We start from the raw sequence: 21,069 nt of genomic DNA, 5'->3' as shown, positions 1-21,069 counted from the left end.
CTCCTCTGATCAGCCTGTGAGCAGACGAAAAGCAGGCGAGAGCTTTGCATGTGATTTGCATGAGAGCAGCAGAGAGTGACGAAGACTGAGATTACAGAAGGGAACTTGTTCAGCACCGGGCCTGGCTGTTCTTAGAAAGCAGTCATCACTAAGCAAGTAGAGCTGCAGCTTTGCTGTTTGAGGCAATGGAATGAAGAAAGCAGAGAATGAGGCTCCAGTGAGCAGCCCAGGTCACTCTCCGCACAGCCATCCAAGCGAGCCCTGAGTTTCCTGGTTCTCTCTGGGTATTTCCATATTCAAATGATGAGAAAAGGCAGTGGAAATCACACAAATTGACTGTTTTTTATTCATTATAGCAGAGAAAAGGCAAGAAGATGGAATAGAGAGAAAGATGCAGGGGAAGAGAGAGGATGGTAACATAGAACAAGTGACAGATGATAGAGTAAATATCTGAATGTAGGGGCTGGGGATATAATCGAAATATCATATGATAACTGAATACATATTTTATAATAGACAATATGTATATATGATACACAGACATCTTTTCAAATTGTTTATAGGACAGCACTGTTTGCCCTCTTCCACATCCTTGTGCTCAGACACTCTGATTGGCTAAGAGATATGTTGATGTTTACCAAACAGAAATATTTAACATTTTTAAAGTAGGGCAAAAACTTATCAAACTTAACATTTGACATTTATCCAAGTTTCAAAACAGTCCAAAAGTTCTAACCAGATGTTCTCAACTCAGAAAAGCACAGCACAACACAATTTATCACACTACAGACACTGTCATATTGCTGAGGCAATATAGTACATTACAAAGTATCACAACTTCACACTTGTCATCGGGTGAACCAGTGAGTTCCCAAAGCACACAATCAGACCTCTTGATAAAAAGCCAGAATAACAGTTCTCTGTAAAAAGCCATACTTGCTAAAAGTATTAAAGTGTCTTCTCATATTAGAGCACAGGGCTTTATACAGTGCTAAAATCTGCTTCCAGACAATTTATTACTATCATGCATTGATTCCCATTTCTTAATATTCTTAATCACAAACTTATTGAAAAGAGTTTCAGTGCGCTCATGTGTGTGTGTGTAAGCATATACTATTCCTTCCATCATGTCTCATGTTTACCTAGAAATTACAGCATTATTGAGTGAGTAATGAGTCAGTAATCTGGCAACCAACATCAGGCAACGAAGCAGTCGGGATTCATTAAATGTTACGACTAGAAAAACCACTCAGCCGTATTATCCGCTATCGTTCTCACTTTATGATTAACTTTAATTTACTCAATTTGAGTCAAATATATTAGAAAGTTGCTTCACTTGCATATGATAGAAAATTACGGTGCAGTCATTTTCAAATCAAATAACTATTACCAGGTACAGTGCCCTCCAAAACTATTGTAAAAGTTACAAACATTTGTTTATGCTATACAGCAACGATGTTCGAATTTGAGATGAAAACATTGATATGAGACAAGAGTTTAGGATATCAGATTTCATTTCATTTTATTTACATTAAGTGAGAAAAACGAAAGAAACTGACAAATCTTTAAATTAAAGATAGTAAATTAAAGAAAACAGCAATTAATCTTTATAGCGATGCTTTTAACACAGCCTCTTTGAGTTGTTTGTTTTGTTTGGGGTTCAGATGGGTTACGGTCTAGTGACTGAGTGTCTAGTGTCTTGTTTGAGGTGGCAGTGTGTTCTTTGTATCGTGTGGAATGAGCTCTATATTTCTGTTGGTTGTTATTACACCAATGGTTTCAGATCGATCTTCATTTTGGTTTAAGCCATTTAATGACAAATTAAGTACAGTATTAACAACTGGTTCAGTATTCACAAATGAAACTGAAAGCTAAAATCAAGAATAGATGTGTAGTGCTATTTATTGTTTAAACAAATCAATCTAATAGGACACACCTGAGTAACATGTCAGTAATCAGTCACATTTTGCAATACACAAAAATAACTGGTCTATTTATAAAAAAACAGGAAATAAAAGAAATTCAAACTGTCTTCGTGTTCATCTTTTTATCTCAAACACAAATGTCTTCAGTCGACAGAAAAACAAAAAAGAAAATTAATATTAATTAAGAAATTAATAATTGGCCCCGTGGTTCCAGTAGTTTCAGAAGGGGAGTATAAATAGCCTTTTGAAGTTTGTCTTATTATCTTAGACAGCACTCTTAATCAAAATGCCCCTTTACACCATTAAAGTGATCAGTCTTGCATAAAATGTTAATGAAAATACTTTATACTAATATTTTCAGTTATCAACTTGTTTACTGATATTGTAACTGTGCTGTGAGCATTAGTACATACTGTATCTACCTCCTAGTTAGCTACATGATTACTAGAAAATAGAACATTTAAATTTGTGTATCGGAGTCTTGATTTCCATGGAATAAAGGCTAATTACCATATATTCTAGCTAGCTACTAGAAAGCAGATTTTAAATTAACATCTAATCATTTAGCTATGGCACCACTGATCGTATTTCATCCCAGTACAAGTTTAGTTCATACATGGTGTTCCACAAATCAGTTTTTCTAAACCTAAAAGGAAAATGGTTTTATTTGCTTCTTTTTGGTTTTCAGTAGGATTAGCATTTATCTCTATGTTATATTTTAAATTTAAGTGCTAATGCTACTTGCTACTGCATGCTAATTCACAGAATCACTCGCCCAAGAGCAATTTTAAACCATTTAGTAACCATTTCAAATCCTGTTAGAGTGCAAGTGTACTTTTTTAGTAAAGAAAAAATGAAAATTGAAAGGAACACGAAACGCTGCAGGAAAACAAACAGAAAAAAAGAGAAAAACTTACAGCATTTGTGTTTGACAAAGAAACGAAGAAAAAAAAAACAGAAAAGAAAGTAAAAAGTATTTTGCTCTGTGCACTGTGAGACTATATTCTAGATTTCACGGTAATCTTTCCCTTCCCCTCACATAACTGTAGGCTACTGGAGAGTATCCGCTTCCTAGAACTCTTTTCCCTAGATAACAGCACATAAGCACAAATGAAGCCACAAGCCATATACAAAACATAGCATGAATAAAAGTCCATGATTAGCAAAAGAAAAGATGAGAAAAGAAAAGAAAAGAAAAGAAAAGAAAAGCAAAGAAAAGAAAAAAGAATAGAAAAGACCCTTATAATCATTAGTGAAACTAAATGCAAATGTACCCACAATTGTTGGAAGCCATAAATGAACTCCAGCCTAAAACACTTTAAATATATTATTCTTATTAGATACTGTATAAAAACTAAATCCTTAGTGTTTCTGGCCCTGATTTATTGGTTGAGGTTTTATTCACATAATCACCATAGAACATAGGCAGTAATCATTACAGTGTCATAGATCCAGTGCTGTTTAATTGAAGAAATAAGATTAGAGATCTTGACCATAAGGCATAATGATAAAGTTTCACTGTTGTTCTAAACACAAAAGCGCGAAAGTTTTTAATTTTTCACTCTCCATTTTCCAGTGACATACAATGGCATTTTAATGAGAACTCAAATATGGAAGTGGTGAAGATAAGCAAACATTGAACTCAAAGGTCCAGAATTAATTGCAGCTATTCAATGCTGTTGTGCTGTGTTCGTGGCTAGTTCCTGGCATGACAGAAGCAGTGGTGCTGATGATGCTATTACCATAAAAACTTTAAGCTTTGGAATATTTTTGAGCAGGACTTAAAGATGGGGTAAGAGAACTGGACAGAGAGCCATTGTGTGTGTGTTTTGTCATAGACAACAGTTACTGTTAACCAAAGTAAAAATACACCAATATGTCATATATGAGATTATTCAGTTAATCTATTTATTTGTATAGTGCACATACCAATGGACCTTTTTTAAAATAAGCTTTACAGAAGTATATAAACAGAAAAAAGTTTCATATCAAGTTAAAATTCATTTATTCCTATGAGCAAGCCGGAGGCGACCGTGGAGAGAAAAAAAACTAGCTGGGATAATATGAGAAAGAAAACTTTAGAGCGGGCATCACCAAATGGCAGACCGCGGTCCAGATCCGGACCGCGTGACTGGTCTGCCAGGACCTGTTAAAAATCTAATATCATATTAAGCATCTCCTTAATATAATCTAATATTATAAGATTATATAAGCTCTTTGATATTAATAAAAAGATAAATCTATCGTTCATGCGCAGTTAATCTAGTTATTACGACAGGAGCGTCATCAAAAGCCAAGCCAGAAACAGATTGTTTCTGTTCCGTACTCCAGAGCAGAAGGTGGCAGTAATGCACCTAATTACGCTGGCAGGACAATTAAGATTCTGCTGGCAGGACAGTTACATGCCCATTTCTCTCACTAGGAATGGAAGATGGAAAGGGAGTAAGGAGAGGTGGAAAGGAGAGAGGAAAAAGGGAGCTGCTCAAAGCTCTGCACTTTTCTTTTATTCAGTAAATTCTGCCCTGTTCTATTTTACTTGAAATGTTCTTTTGCCTAAGGTTCCTGTGTTATTAATGTATTTAATGTTTAAAAAAGTTGCAGCTCAAAAGTCTTTTGTTTAATTTTTTTCTTAAAGATTAAAATCACTTTTATTTTATTCAAAGGATTCTGAATGTTTTACATTACTTGAAATATAGGCCCTAAGTTCAGGCTGCACAAAGCTGTGTTTGCACTTTTTATTTATTTTATTCAGAAGAAATTCAGTGTCTGTTGTCTGTTACTTGACATGTAGTAAAGACAACTACAGTATTGTTTTCCATTTTTTCAAGTGTCATACAAGTTCAGACTTTTGAAAACACTTGAAATTTAACAATAAATTATATAGAAATGTATGTGTTATTTATTTTATTAACATGAGGGTACACTATTTTAAGTGACAATATAAGATTCGGACCTTTGCTGGGAGGAAATTTTAGTAACTGGACCTCTTTGAATTTTAATTGAATACCCCTGCTTTAGAGGAACCAGACTCAGAAGGGAACCCATCTTCCTTTGAGTGACACTGGACAGTAAATAATGTAAATGTACACAATGTCCTTTCTGTTACAGTTTATTGTGAATGATACCATTTAGAAAGTATGAGGAAGGCTTTGGAAAAGTTTTGTAATGATGGCTTAGAGCTACACTTTCTGTGATAGTATTAGGACTGCGATTGCAACAATGCCACAAAAGTTTTGCACTCAAGTCTCTATTATTGAACAGTTTAACAATCATTTTAACACAATAGACTTCTTGTTATAATTAGAATAAATTTCCCGGTTACATAATTGCACTTTTTTTTAAGAGGGGCTATGGTTACTCAAATGGTTAAGGGTATGGTTTGTTGATCAGAAGGTCAAAGTTCAAGCCCCAGCACTGCCAAGCTGCCACTGTTGGGCCCTTGAGCGAGGACCTTAACCCTTTCTGCTCCAGGAGCGCTGCATCATGTCTGACCCTGTGCTCTGACCCCAACTTTCTAAACTGGGATATGACAAGTAAAGGACTTCACAGTGCTGTAATGTATATGCAACAAAAATAAAGTCTTCTTTTTGACTACATAGTACACAGTTATAGAAGGGAATTCATTTATAATCACACTTTCTGCTGTCTCAGAGACAAGGATACGTTTCTGAATTAATATATTTCTGTTACGCTGCTTAGTGACCATTGCTTAAAATCTGAATTGAACTTAATGTTGAATTGAATTAAATGAATGTAAACTAATCATACTATAAATCTTTCTATCACATAAGCTTAACATTAAATACTCACAGGATGCACAGGATGGATTTTTTCTTTAAATTCAATAGAGTTAACTCTGCCCTGATATCATCTTAAATGCTGCTTAAGGCAACACAGGAGACCTTTAAGTGGACCTCTTCAACTTTTCAATGAGAATACAAAGTATTCTGGTGTGTTCTCAAAGTGTGGACTCATTGTGACAATGATATGATGCTTATTGATTGTGGTATCCCTTTCAGGCATGACTGTCTGCATCTTCTTTGGTCTGGACCCCTAGGCTGTAAGATTGAACAGTAGGACTGTGTTGTTGTAAGCCATTTCAGACTCATGGTAGCCCCTCGACCACAGTAATCTGTGTTTCAACTCTTCTCGTTTCAACTTTAGACAAATCATCAGACAGAAAAGATAAATAAAAGTAGGCCTTTTTATGAAAACAAACGAGTGATTAGAGTGGATATTCAACTTGGTGATAATGTCCCAGGAAAAAAAAAACTAAATAAGTGTTTACTTATTGCCATGTACATGGGATTTTTGAGCAGGTGTTTGCTCAGGCTTGGCTATACAGCTGGTAAACATCACACTTAAGGAAATGAAAATGCTATCTCTAGGCAACTGATGTTCTGTGTAAAATGATTTTCTACATGCAAAGCCAAAGACCTGTAGTCTACATGGGGAAAAGGGCATTTTAGTTCATGTGTTTGCAGGGGTAGAACAGCTGATTGGTTAGAATCATTTCAGAGCCATATCAAATTCAAAATGGAGTATTTGAGGCCATTTTTTTTTTACATGATTACATTTTTCTATTATTAGATTTAGGTTTTTTCCTGTTTCTTTTCTTTTGTCATAGATCATACAGTAGACATTTCAATAATAGAAATGTCAGTCAAAATAAATATGGCCTTTAAATAGAGGCCAATGTTTTTTGGCCTGAAAGCAAAAATAAATTAATCTAACAGAAATTACAAGAAAAAGCTATACATTAATATAGACTCATATTAAAGGTTTTACGTGTTATCGAGCCAGATACCCTATTCTTCATGAAAGCTAGCAAAATATTTGTATAGCAATTGTCTAGCAATTTATTTTTGTATTCCATGTCCATAAAGTTATAACTCTTTATTATGGTTTCCGACATCAATTACAATATCTCAAAGTGTAACGAAAACATCCAGTGTTACTACTGGGAGGACTTGATCTTTACACCACAATGAATTACGATAAACACTTGTCTTTTACTCTCAAATGCCCCATGTCAAGCAAAGCACGTCCTTCCTCATTTTTCTTCACCCACTGGCAGCCAAAGGCCTGAAGTCAGGATCCATTACAGACACACAGACTCTACAACACAAGAAACAGACGCAAATTCACAAGAACATGCACACACGCTTTCTCTCCATACAGTAGATTTGAACATTGAAGTTTAAGTGATGGATTAAATGCCGGTTAGATCAGGAATAGGACAACTGAGCATGAGAACCAGTGATTTATCATTCTGAAGGCTGATGCCAGCAGACTGCTCACCAGATGAATGGAGGCACTGGAATGAAGGAGAGGAAGACATGATATTTGACCTGCTTTTCCCTTGTGTGTGTCCCTCTGCCTCCACTATGTAGCTGCACACTTTCAAAGGCATAAAAGGAATTCCTTCATACAAAGCTTATATATAAATAACACAAGGGTGTGCTTCCCTCTATGCATTATGCATGGCTAGTCATTTCATCATGCGATTATACCCTGTGCTTTTTGCATGTGCTTGTGTGTGTACGTGTTCACATGAATGTGCTCATGTGCCCATATGCATGTGTGTTTGTACATAGTATCTCTGTGCATGTATTTCTGTGTGCCATTGTTCATGTAATCTCGTGCGTGTGTTTGTGTTTTCATGGGATGTGGTAGCTAAGCGATTAAGGTGTCGTACTACTGATCGGAAGGTTATGGATTCAAACCCCAGGTCCACTGAGCTGCCACTGCTGGATACCTGAGTAAGGCCCATAACCATCAATTGCTCAGTTGTGTAAATTGAAATAATAAAAAAATGTAAGTCACTCTGGATAAGGGTATCTGCTAAATGCCGTAAATGTAAATGTTTTCATGTGTCTCCACATCAGATTGAATGGCAGGTGATAAATACCATGAAAAGCAAGGGACTATGAATAGACAGCGATATTAAGGGTGAGAAGGTGAAGTTGTGTTACATAACATGCACAAGAGTCCCCAATGCTGTTTCTTTCCTCTTATCAAAACAACCAAATCTGCTTTGTGACCCAAAGCTCATTTGCATTCACTGCACAGTCACATAGATTCAAAGCTAACCTGTGGTTACGCTATTCAAAGCCTATGCAAAAATAAATCAGGACTGTGCCCATGCTAGCCCTGCAATTATTATACATCATGGTTACTGAATACTGCATTAGAAAAATGAACGATCACTTTCTCTAAGAAGTCACAGATCAGCTGAATGGTTTCATTAGTGAGAGTTTTAGCTCAGTCAGAAAAGCTTATAGAATAATCAGTTCTGCACTGCAAATAAACAGTGAACACTACTGTATGTTTGACGTGCTGTCCGATCATTGCAGGCTATTAAAAAAAAAAAAAAGGAGGAAACGTGATCTGATCAGATGACAACTAACAGCTGCTGCAATAACCTTGTCCTCCCTTGATCTGATGTACACATGCAAACACCTGCAGTTATTCATCATTTTAATTTATCAGTAAAATACCCCAAGCCATTTCTCAGATTTTTCTTTTTCTCTGTGCCTGTTGTTCTGTTCTTTCACAGTGCCTTTGTTTTAGTCTCGTTCTGGATTGCAAATGTGTATTTTAATGCACTCTCAAGGCTAAGTAAGTAATCAGTACAATAACTAATCCATGTCATGATGCAGACACACAGACAGATTGCCAGCAAGCAATGTCTAATCCTATAAATCCTACACAGTTCCTGCGGATACACTCACAGCGAATGCGGTCCCTTCCAAAAAACAGGTTTAAACTCTCATATCAGATGCTGAATTGCTGCCACGAGGCACCTCACACACAGCGATCAACAATTCAGCATCCAAAGCATCATTAGTCATTTCCTATCATAGGGAGAGACATCAGAGCTATCCTACCGTCCTTCCTGTAGAGCGTGATCTCCACTTTCCTTTCCTCCGAGCCCAGAAGCGCTTGAGCCATCTGTGCAATGGCCAGGCGCTTGGTGTGCGGCCCATACAGGAAGTCACAGGTGCACGGTTTCTGCATAATCTCGGCCCTCGTGTAGCCACACATGTGACAGAAGCCATCGTTACAGAAGATGATGGCACAGTTCTCCACCCGTGCGTTGGCTATGACAAACTTTCGACCTGTATCATAGTAAGACAGAGAGTGAGAGAGAGAGAGAGAGAGAGAGAGAGAGAGATAAAAGAGAAAGTTTTGAATATAACTCATATGTAGCAGTTAGTGAATACAACTTAATGATTTGATATCACTTAATGCAATCTATTTCTTTTTTTTTAATCAATGCACTTGTTCTATGTTATAAAGCAACTTGTATGGCAGAGATTCCACATTAGCTAAAAAAAAATAGTTTATTTATTTTATAATTTTTGGAAATTTGTCCCCAGTGTCAGCTGTAAATGTAAGTATTCAGACTTCATATCTCTCAGGGAAGGTTTTATTGTGCACTTTTTGCCTTATTACTTTCAAGAGACAACTTGGGAGAGACTGTTAAGAGAACAACTGTTTAGATTGGCTACACGCTGCTGCTGTGTGTGTGTACTCAATTTGCCCAATATTAAATGCCATGTGCTGTTTAAGAAAAAGAATCAACTTTGTTCATATTTCTCTAACAGTACATTCCAAGATGCAAAACATACAGTATTTGTAATCTTTGAATTTATTCCAAATACTAGTTCTAGGATTCCTTATTTTATATTGTGTTCTCCGTCCTGGATGAAAAAAATCCCAGGTGTCAAACATTGTGATTGTGACACATTTCTTGTTGCTCTGATTCTGAACTCCAACACATATTTAAAGCTTGTATTCGAGGGTATTAAAATCTATTTGCATACTTCTTTTTTTTTTATTCGTTTTGTCTTAGAGCCACATAGGAATCTTTACTTTCTCTGACAGTGGGTCTGCTTTATGCTACTACTTTAGAGACTTTTTTTTTTGGTAATATCATCGGCAAAATGAAAACGTTGATGATATGATGCCTTAATCACAACTGAAGTAACTAGTTATTAAGGTCAGAAAGGTAAAACCCAGGTGACATAACACTTCATCACATGGTCCTCACTGTGCATATATTTCACTTTCTGAAGACTAAAAGCCTCCAAAAATAGCAGAAACTGAAAAAGAGAGCAGTAGAGGCATGGGAATGCATCATAAGCCAAGACAGCTGCATCTGGTGAGATCTAAAGGTCATAGCCTTCAGGCAATCATTGGTAGCAAATGTCTTTAAACCAACCTTATTGCTTTTCATATGTAGTTTTCTGACTCCGCCCACAGGACTGCCACACTATCAGCTTGATGAAATGATCCCATAATAATTCTTACAAATGCTACAAAGAGTATCAATTAAAACACACGACCTAAAGTGAGGAGAAAATCCCCGATCATCTAAATTCCACTGATATGACAAAATGGAACATTATCTTATCAAAAAAAAAAAAAAAAAAGTCAAAAAATAAATATATTCTTAAATATAGTTTAATTTATTAAGTATACCTGAATTTGTCATGAGAATAAAAAGATTTCTTAAGAGACTGTAAATAGAATTGTATATGAAGAGAAGAAAATTTATTGCAATTAAGAAAAATGTAAATCTTGTTTAGGTTGTTTAAATTAAGACATAAATGAATAAATTAATAAATCAAAGCTAACACTTTGACCTCAGACATACACACACACACATGTTTGTACCTTCACACATATGCCCACTGTCCTTCACATAACCCTTCTCCATTTCCCCTATCACTCTGGCAGCAGTGCCAGCTCCCACAGAAGGTGCTTCATTCCAGTGCCAAGTCTCAGTTAGGCTGCAGAAAGCTTCCTCTGGGTGGCACAGTAAAACTCTCTACTATGGTAGCAGGCCTGACTCATGACATAACTTCGAGGCCTGGAGAGCATCATCCACAGCTTTTCGTTTTGTAGCTTTCCATTCCACACCTCACAAAAATACGAGATATCAGCAGTCACTAAACTGTTCAAATCAGAAGTTCAGTTTCCCCAGACATCAGGAGTGCAGACTGTATGCGTGCAAGGATCAAGAAACCATATCTAGTTCTTATCCAAACAGTTTATATGATGAAGCAGAAACCTAAACATCTAAAGATGTTTTGCTGATAGACAGTTTAACTATTCTCTCTCTCTAATATATATACACACACACACACACACACACACACACACACACACACACACACACACACACACACAAACATTCTGTTTGACCATCTATACCACAAACTGGTACAAAATAGACATTTGGGCAGTTACCTTGGCACCAATAGAGTCGATCAATGATGAACGATAAAAATGCTAAATACCCATGACGCTTTATTTACTGCAATATCAATTACATATTGTCTTCCTGCACAGTTCAGTTTACTCCGTCCTTCAGTTGTCATTCATTGTCTACACAGAAGTATGGCTGGCAAGAATGGCTTAAACAAAACTAGACAATCAAATATTGAAACATGAAAAACAAATAATAATAAACACAATAAAATATATAATGGAGAAAATTATTTGCACATATTGTTGCTTAATATCATGCATGTTAACTGTAGCTTAAAAGATGCTATAAAGCATACAGTATGTTGTTACTTACCAAAAAATCTTTCTAGCTACTTCCTACACACAATTCTTGAAGGGACATTCAGGAAACCATAACAAACTATAAGGCTGATGGGTAAAGCATACAATATGGAAGCGCATTAAAAATCTATTAAAAAGTAGATCAGTTAAAAAAAATTGAAGTTAAAAACAATACAAACGATCAGTCTTCAATTTATAAACTCTCGACTATATTCATACCAATAAAATACTGATGCATTTCAGATATCTGTCAGTAGAAGAATTATCTAAGCCTTAGTCTTCAAATAAGTTGGAATAACACCAAACATGTCAGAGAGAAAGCTTCCTCACTGACTCATTTTCCTTATGTTGATATGGCAAAGCAAGTTATAAATTATCTTTTCAAAGGATTCTAATTATTTCAGATAGAAAAAAAATGACAAAGATGTATTTTATGGGTCAAGGATCCATATGGAATTTTTTTTATCTTAAAAGCCCACAGCTGTGTGAGTCATAATACTGCTTTTCTGTCGTGCTCAGGTTGAGTCGTGGTCAGGTTGTGCGGTAGTAAGGCTGATTCATGGTCAGATTGCATGGTGGTCAGACTGATTCGTGGTCCCGTTGTGCGGTAGTCAAACTAAGTCCTGGTCAGTTGTGGTCAGGTTATGTGGTGGTCAGGTTGACCTGGGACAATTGGATCTGATGTGTTTATTGCGCTGGTATGAGAAACCAGTCAAGTTTCTGTAGGGAGTGGACACTGAGTGTGTAAAAACCCAATAAAACATTACGTTAGCTTAAGAACTGAGGTTATTTAGCTTATTCTGCCCACCTTTTTCACAGTTTAGTCATGCAGCAATATGTGTGTGAGGTGAACGTGAAAGGAGGCGGGAAGCGTGATATTGTAGTGTGTGAAGTATTAATGTAAGAGTGGAGGAATAATGTGTCAGGAACAGTAAGAAATCTGTAATACGGCAAAGAACATGTTTCCTTAAGGCAGGAATACAAGTAGTACTACAACAGACACACACAGAGAAATTGCCCCCAAAAATTGTGAACTCTACTGTACATGGGCAAGGTAATTTTGTCTTTTTTATAAAACATAAAAACATGTACTCTATATACTAAAATAATTCTCCAAACTTCTTACACTATTCTAAGATAAGTTTAATGCCTCTGAGAAAGCCATTACTCTGACGTGTGACTGGAACACTGATTGCTGTAGCCCACCACTGTCAGTCTCCACAACCTTTTCCCTTCTCAGCTTAACAACCCAACACATTTGTAATTTCCATACCGTATTTGGGAGTCCTTGCCAATCCTGGCAGCAATAGATCTTTCTCAAGGATGACGCCGTGAATAAAAGCAAGGCCCTGACCTGAACGTTCCACTAAAACTTCAGTCTGTAATTACCGCTAGCTGATATTTATCACTCGGGATGATCCTGCATAGAAAGTGCAGCCTGTGTGCACACAGGGCTATAAACTACACTGCATGCTGCTCAAATGATTCAGTAGTTAATTGGGACAGAAGGAAAAGAACAACAAAAAAAGTTTTAGAGAAGCAAGGCACAGATGAACATCAGGGGCAGTTGTGAAGATCGTAAATGAGTTGTTTATCTCGTTAAGCATTTTTATGGCGTTGCTTCAGGCAGGCTCAACATCACAGGAGAGACCTGTGAAAAGAGCACAAGGTCACTTTGCACCTCTATATTTTTACTGAGGTGTTTTAGTACTAAATACAGCATTTTGATTTATTTTGGGATGCTAGGTATAGTTTATCAGATTGAGAGGCTTCACAGCAACACAGGATTTTGCAGAAACTGCTGCAACACAGGATTTTGAGTTTAGCAGTAAAAAAATGGATTAATATTCTAGATTTGACCATTTTAAAAAAAATTGAAAACATGTTATAGTTCATCTTGTTACTCTTATATATTGTGGTTACATTCTTATACAGGTTCTGTCTTTTCTTCAGATCCAGTGAAGTATTCCTGTGTGCTTGTTAAGTTCAAAAAAAAAAAAAAAAACTGTCATGCTGTGACCTTGACTCCATGTGAGGAGCCTATAAAAGGTCCTTGCTATGTCATGCTCATCCTTTTGCCTATTCTTGGAAACACAAGTGAGCAAGGTGTCCTGCTGGTCCTTCACTCAGTCACAGACCCAAGTTTAAACAACCTTTGTAACCTTTTCTTTATGGACCTCATATTTTAATGGATTTTTGTTGTCAAAAATGAGAGTTTTGTTTGACAGATATGTTTGTTGTTTGTCTTGTATTCAGATTTGCCTTATTTAAAAAAAGAACACTTAGCTCCCCTCCATTAATTTGATCAGACAAGGATGATGAAACATGCTACACAGCCAAAAGTTTGTGGACACCTGACCATCAGACCCACATGAGCTTGTTGAACATCCCATTCCTGATTTAATTCACATTTGCTGCTATAATAACCTCTAATCTTCTTTCCACTATACAGAGTGTGTCTGTTGGGGATTTGTGTTCATTCAGCCACAAGAGCATTAGTGAGTTAGTGAGTTAGTTGAGGAGGTCTGGGGTGCAGTCGGTGTTCCATTTCATGGCACAGGTGTTCAGTGCGGACACTACAGATAGAATACACTTTCAGGTAGAATACACAAAGCTCCAGTTTTCTGGGATTTGTGCATTGAAAAGAGCTGATGCAGCTCTGTGAAATGAACAGAGAATATAAGAAGTCGGACAGATGGATTCCCGTTGCTCTTGTGTGGTGCGTCTGTTCTCAATGTCTGTTTTCCTCATAAGAGCCGCTTTGGCACACCTGCTCTGCCACCCTGCTTTAGAGCAACAGAGAAACAACAGCAACACGCCGAGACCTCAAGGCCCTGCAGTACCAGCTGTTTCCTACTGAGGTACAAAGATCTACCAGACACAACATGACACCAAAATACACTCCCTCTGAATCTCTCTTTTTTTTCCTCGCCACTTACTCATCCTCACACACAATTTCCAAGATCAATGAAACTAGAAATAAAACACAGACTGTGAAAAAGAGACTAAACTTAGAACATTAACTATTTACAGCTCATAAAAAGACTCTTGATAAGACTATATATATGATACAAAAGCAAGACTTTCCTGGTGAGCCAGTACTCTGTGCATTAGTGGCAAATGAATTACAATAACAGCATTGCACACTTAAATACAGCATGTACATTTTCCGCTGTGTGTGCAAACAACTGATCAGTTTGTGAGTAAAAACATTAGCTTCTTATCATCTGTGCTTCATGTCCCTTCTTTCTGAACTGACAGCCATGGGAGAGCTGAGCTGTGACCTCAGATACACAGGAGTATGTGTGGCTGCAGGATCATTAAAGGCCGGCTTCAGAGACACACGACTGGGGTCATTCCACCTCAAAGGTTTGTAAATCTGTCCTGATGCACATCAGAAACAGAAAGGAGGCGAACATGATCAGGAAATAGTTCAGAACTGACTTCCATATCTAAAGGAATGGAGCTAATGGGTAATATCCATCACACATAGGGAAAAGCAGGACTTAGCTTTGTGCATGTTTTACTAAATTCAGCTCACTTGTGGAATCAATGACTATGTACAACCTAAAGTTTTATAGTTAACTGTGCCGCATTGCCTTGTGCAGCGCGGAATCTACTGTTGTATTGTCCTGTCTTTAGTCCGTGTCATGTTTAGTGTTTTTCTTATTAAACACCGTTTGTTTTGCTATAGTGCGTTTTGGTCCGTTTTTATTCCGCATCATGACAAGATGACATTTGAACACTTTGGTGTTTTTTTGCAAGCTATAGAGGAAAAAATATCAACACCTTTCAATAACTACATAGAAAATCTGTCAGAATGAATTTCATGGTTTTGGTGCTATTACAATATTTCAAACATTTCTAAATCCAAAACAATAACCATTTTCAAATATTTTTCAAATCCACATTCTACCTTTAGTCCCTTGACAAGAAATCATGAGATTCCAAATTTTTTCAAAAGATATAAATGAATGTCTTCAAAGTGTTATTACATGTACAATATGTACAAGTCACTTTCTTCTGTGGCTAACTCCTGCACAGTGTCATATTCAGGGCTGGACTAATTGGGCTTTATTTATTTATTTATTTTTATAGGTCCTGTCAACATGAAACAAGCTGAAGATCAATTAAAAAGAAAAAAAAACGGTCATAAATCAATTATGCATGATGCTAAGCTGGAACTGTTTCATTCAAATCAGCTCAAACAAGGAAATAGTATTAGTAATGCCATTATATCAAATCTACAGCACACCATTTGAGCACAATATTACATACATAAATACGACACATTTTTTGGCATGTATTTTTAAACCTACTGTTTCTGAAACTGTATGGATCTGCAGTGAACCGTCCCTTTAAGGGTATATCAATACCCGCAAAATACCCTTCAATATAAAAAAATAGAACACCAACTTATTCCTTTAAATTAGTCACCTATCTATGTACATACATGTCATAAAATTACAGTTTACCTGAATCCTGATGTGTAAAAAAACAAATGAAAATGATACGACCTTCAATAGAAACACAGCATGAACATCTACAATGATTTCCTATCAAATTCTTCAGTCCAGAGCAGAAGGTTAACGGTATTCTCCTAAAGAGCAGAAGCTTATTGATGTCAGAATTTGGAGTGCAAAATTATAAACACAAAGATCCAATCTCTCCTTCAGTCACAGCCCGCAACCTTGGGGTAACAATGGAAAATCAGCTGTCCATTTCCACACAGGTTGCTCAGGTACTTGTTCAGTCTCTTTCAAGCCTGTACTACTGCAACTCACTGCTGGCTGGTCTAACGCTGAACACAATTTGTCCTCTGCAAATGATCCAAAATGCAGTAGCACAAATTCTTTTCAACCTGCCTAAGTTTTCACATACCACTCCGCTTCTGCGCTCCCTCCACTGGTTTCCAGTAGCTGCACACATCAGATTTAAAACACTGATGCTTACCTCACACTGCACCTCACACCGTCAGAGCTACCAGCACTGCTCGACTGGTCCCACCATCTCTCAGGGTAAGAGGTAGGTATACACAAAACTCTTTTCTGTTCTGGTACAGAAGGTGGTGGAATGCTCTACATCTAGATACAGTATCCGGACAGCTGAGTTGCTGGCCATATTCAAACGACAAGTGAAGATCTACCTCTTTCTGAAACACTTAAACTAGCACTTTTCCCTGTTTGTTCTGTGTAAATAAAAAAAAATCATTAAGAAAGTGTAAGGTTAATGACATCCTAAGTCATAACTTAGTGAACCCCTGTTAATGTATTCATCGATAGAGACATAAAAGCATTTTTGTACATCGGTCTGGATAAGCACAAATGCCAAATGCTGTAAATGTAAATAAATAGTTATATATTCATTCATTCATTCATTCATTCATTTTCAGTTACTGCTTTATTATGGTCAAACTTTAGATGTACTAGATGTGGAGCCTGTCCTAGGACCACTGGGCATGGATTACACATGGATGGAAGAAAAAGCAGGAATATATACGGATGGGATTCCAGTCCATCGCATAACAACATTTTCACCTAAAGAACCTGAGGAAAATTTTGTTAGACCTGAACTTGTGATTACACCGGATACACTGGAAACGTGTGGCAGCAAATTTCCTCACTGTGCCACCCCTTTATTTTTTATTTAAGCTATTCAGTTTCAAAGACAAGGAACCTGGATATTTTAATACACACTAATAAGACCATACAGAACAACTGTCTAGTGCAGAAGTATGATGTGGGTTGATATCTATTAAAATATTCTCCCCTTGGGCACCTGTACTCCCTTAGAAGTGTCAGTGACATTTTAGCCCCAGCGCTTTTACAAAAGGGGTCTAATGGCCTTTGAAACTCGGCAGGACCGAAGCCGTAACTGAGGGCCAAGCCTTGTGCAAATGACAAAGGCTGAAATGATCTACAGGGAGTCTCAGTGGAAAGGTGAGAGTGTAAGTAGTGAATACAGAGCTGGAGGATACTCAAACAGACACTACTGCCTCTGATTCTGACTGAACTCACATGCTCAGATAAACAAGCGCTAAAACACTAAGCCTGCATCATCAGGCCCAGCTGAATTATACAGGTTACGATCATGAGATGGTAACAGCGTTGTCTTTGTTAGTCTAGACAGTGGCAGTGGCAAAACTGTCACATGAAACATACAGGTGCAGACATTATTTTCATATGCACATTTTTGCTTAGGATAATGTGGTAAGGCTGCGGGGTTTGGCACCTCTGCAACTCATCAGAAGTCTTTATTCAAATTGGAGGGTCTGCCAATATGAAAACTATTGCATCATCTCCCACACTAACAACAAACATCGATGTGAAAGGTACAGTAAGGGCAATGTACGAAACCATTAGAGTGTGAATTATTTAAGGAAGAAAGAATATCCCCATATAATATATAATAAAGGACAATCAAACGATTACAATTAAATCGACTATTAAATCAATTCTGATAAAATAATGTGAACGCATATCATTTCCTTTTTAATCTGGCAATGGATTTAAATAAAAATTTCATTAACGTTTTGCGCTTTAGTATGTAAAGATTTTCTCATAGTTATTTAGTAATTAGATTTTGACATTTCTTCAGCAATACATGATTCATTTAAAACTTCACATAAATACCAAAAATCCAACAAAGCAATTTTTTACATTATCATGACATTTAAAAATTAACATCAGCTCTTTATATTGCCCTGTTAATTTCTTGTATTTTAGCTTCATTTGACAAACTCAACATTTTCTCTAAACTAAATTATTAGCACATTTGGCTTTGTTTCACCATCATTACTTCAGGCCAACAAACTCACAAGTCTTACATCACTGTAAGGAACACAAGGAATAGTGTAGTGCCATGAACTTGCATTTAACATAAGTAAATGATAAGATGGTAACACAATGTACGCATCTCTTTTTACCAGATGGGCGTCAATATATTCACCGTTGAATTTTTTGCTACGTCACACTCCACAGTCGCGCTTAATGGCTCATGTGAAAGTAGAAAGCTTTTCTGTTTTTACTTATCCTCCTAGCGACAATATATTCATAGAAAAGTTTAAAAGTAAGCACTTCGAATTAAGGCTCTCTAAGATGCATCTCAAATTTGAGGCTGTTAACTTGAAACACTGAAATTCTGTGAGGTTATTCAAGGTAACAGAGGTAAAAACGTCTCACATTGAAAGCCTGACTAATTTTATATCAGATTTGCGGCAATAGAATGATTTGTTTGTTTATAATGATCGAAAATATCCGATAAGTCAATTTCCTTTCTGCTGATGGGCTGGAATGCAAGCATACTGCAAAAAGGTTTGGAGGACATTGTACCATAGTGATGTTGAATTCTCAAATGGGAAAGTGTTGATTCATTTATTACAACAATTTACAGGGATTTGTATGGCAGGTGATCCATGGATATTGTCATGAGAGATAAGAGAGACAGTTTATAGCTGCTACAATGTGAAAACGGGAACAAAGTTGACTTGCAGATGTTCCATTAAATGTATTGCAACTAGAAATTGCTATAAGTGTGATGTGTAAATCAAAATTTATAATCATTAATAAATTACTGTGGTACAAGGAGAATAACAGACGTGGGGATGTGTTTTGAATTGGAAAATAATCAGCTCTGAGGTGTGGCAACATTAACTCCACTTCATGTACCACAAACGAATCATTGATTATTTTCCAGAGACTGCAATCACTGTCGTAATTTATTCCTTACTTACATTGACAGCATGCTAGAGGGGTTGAAAAGCTGATAGGCAGTGAGAGCACTAAGCAGTACAGAAATAAAAGGGCTTTTTAAGGAGAACAGGCAGTGGACTGGTTAAGTGGTAGGTAGCATAATACAAAGTATATTTGTGTGTGAGTGAGAGGGTGGAAGCTACAACAGGCTAAAACGATTCGTTGAATAGACTAGAGGGGGTGATAAAGAGTGACAAAGGCAAGACAAAGAGGTGTGTGTTGGTGACGTGAAGCAAAAGATGGACCATCAGCAGCAATGTAATGAGACACTTGAAGCTCTATAATTAACCTAGGCATCTGCCGGAGTTGTCGTCTTACTTTCGGCTCCATGACAACAGGAGTTCTAAACATGTCGAAATATCAAAAATGAGCTTAGGAAAGCTTACAACTTAACTCTGCAGCTAAAATCACTTGCTAATCTTGAATCTCATTAGCTAGCACGCACTAATCCAAAAGCCTTTGTTGCTCTATTCAGCACATATCATCACCTATAATGTTAATAGACAACGTGGCATTTCATTCATGTCCTGAATTTATTAAGGGAGACCGAGACAGTTATATGCTTTCAGGTGTGACTTCATCCAGTTTAAAGTGTATTTGAACTGAAGAAGGTTTGTCACTGTCTGGTTTCAGCTACACCAGGGATATCTGTCTGATATCTGTGTGCTAAAGAACACATGAATAAAGCAGACATCCAGAAAAACAAACCAGCTTGTAGTTACTGTAAGACACAGGTGAAAAGCAATGATGGGAGCAGCTGTTATTACAATTGTGTTAAGCAGGTGTTGAGTAATATGTGCATTTTAGCTGCACACGGCGCCGGCGACCTGCCGAGACTGGCCAAAATAGCATGTGAAATACAACACATATCATGAGCACACATACACTGCTTGTTACGAAACCCGTTTATACATCTAGCATGTTGCAAACCTGAGCCTGCGAACACAGACCCATACGCAATGCATGACAAAAGAAATACTGTAGCTATAAGCACCAAGCTAATTACAGCACTGTATGTAAATAGGAACATGCATATTGACAGAGATACATGACAACTGCATTAATTATAGGACAATAATAATGCGTCATACTAACAAGCTATAAGTCACTCACATCACTAATAGTTTGTCACTTGTGTGACTGCAAATAATGTCTCGTGTGTGTGAGATGCAGATTTTACAGCATGATTGTTCCATCCATCTGCTTATTCTACAGCGGGTCTTGGGAAACCTGGACTCCCAGGGGAATTGTGGCACAAAAGGACGCCCTGGACGGGGAAACCAGCGAATCACAGGGCACACATTCATGCACCCACATACCGATTCACACACTACAGACAATTAAGATTATGCCAATCACCCTACAACATGTTTTTTGGGCTGAGGAGGGAAACCAGCAGAAACCCCTGAAGCACAGGAAGAACATTTAAACTCTACACACATATGAAAAAACTGTGTCTCGGTGCATTACATTTTTACTTAAGTATCTCAGTAGTGTCTTTCCCTGAGCATCTATTATCTGTTTGGCATATTTCCCCTTTAGGAATATGAAATACATGGCATATCTACCTCAAGGTGCAAAACACATGGTGACATCAAGGCCAGTACATTTATTTAGCCTCTGCATTAAAGGCTATTAGAGTCATGAATTAATATGACCAAAGTTATTAAATTTGTGTAACCTTATTTAAATTTTTTCAAGACAAAATGTTAGCAGCTGATTCTTCATGTCCTGTAAGGCCTGTTCTGTTGAAGGCTAATTCAACAGCTTGAACTCCCTGAAACCATTCTTGAACCATTTTTACAGTGTACTAG

The 21,069-nt window shown here is 37.1% G+C and overlaps 1 protein-coding gene across 2 annotated transcripts in view; it reads right to left on the bottom strand.

Annotated features, from left to right (window-relative positions):
• The window catches only part of kcnh2b (potassium voltage-gated channel, subfamily H (eag-related), member 2b), a 190,562-nt gene that overhangs the window by 161,339 nt on the left and 8,154 nt on the right, over window positions 1–21,069 (bottom strand). For both annotated transcript variants that reach the window (XM_027149854.2, XM_027149852.2), the window contains exon 3: window positions 8,816–9,046. In XM_027149854.2, coding sequence (XP_027005655.1) covers window positions 8,816–9,046 — 231 coding nt within the window. The remainder of the gene's footprint in view (window positions 1–8,815; window positions 9,047–21,069) is intronic.

Source organism: Tachysurus fulvidraco, chromosome 3 (genome assembly GCF_022655615.1).
Source record: "Tachysurus fulvidraco isolate hzauxx_2018 chromosome 3, HZAU_PFXX_2.0, whole genome shotgun sequence".
Lineage (NCBI taxonomy): Eukaryota > Metazoa > Chordata > Actinopteri > Siluriformes > Bagridae > Tachysurus > Tachysurus fulvidraco.
This window is presented reverse-complemented; position numbering and strand designations above follow the sequence as displayed.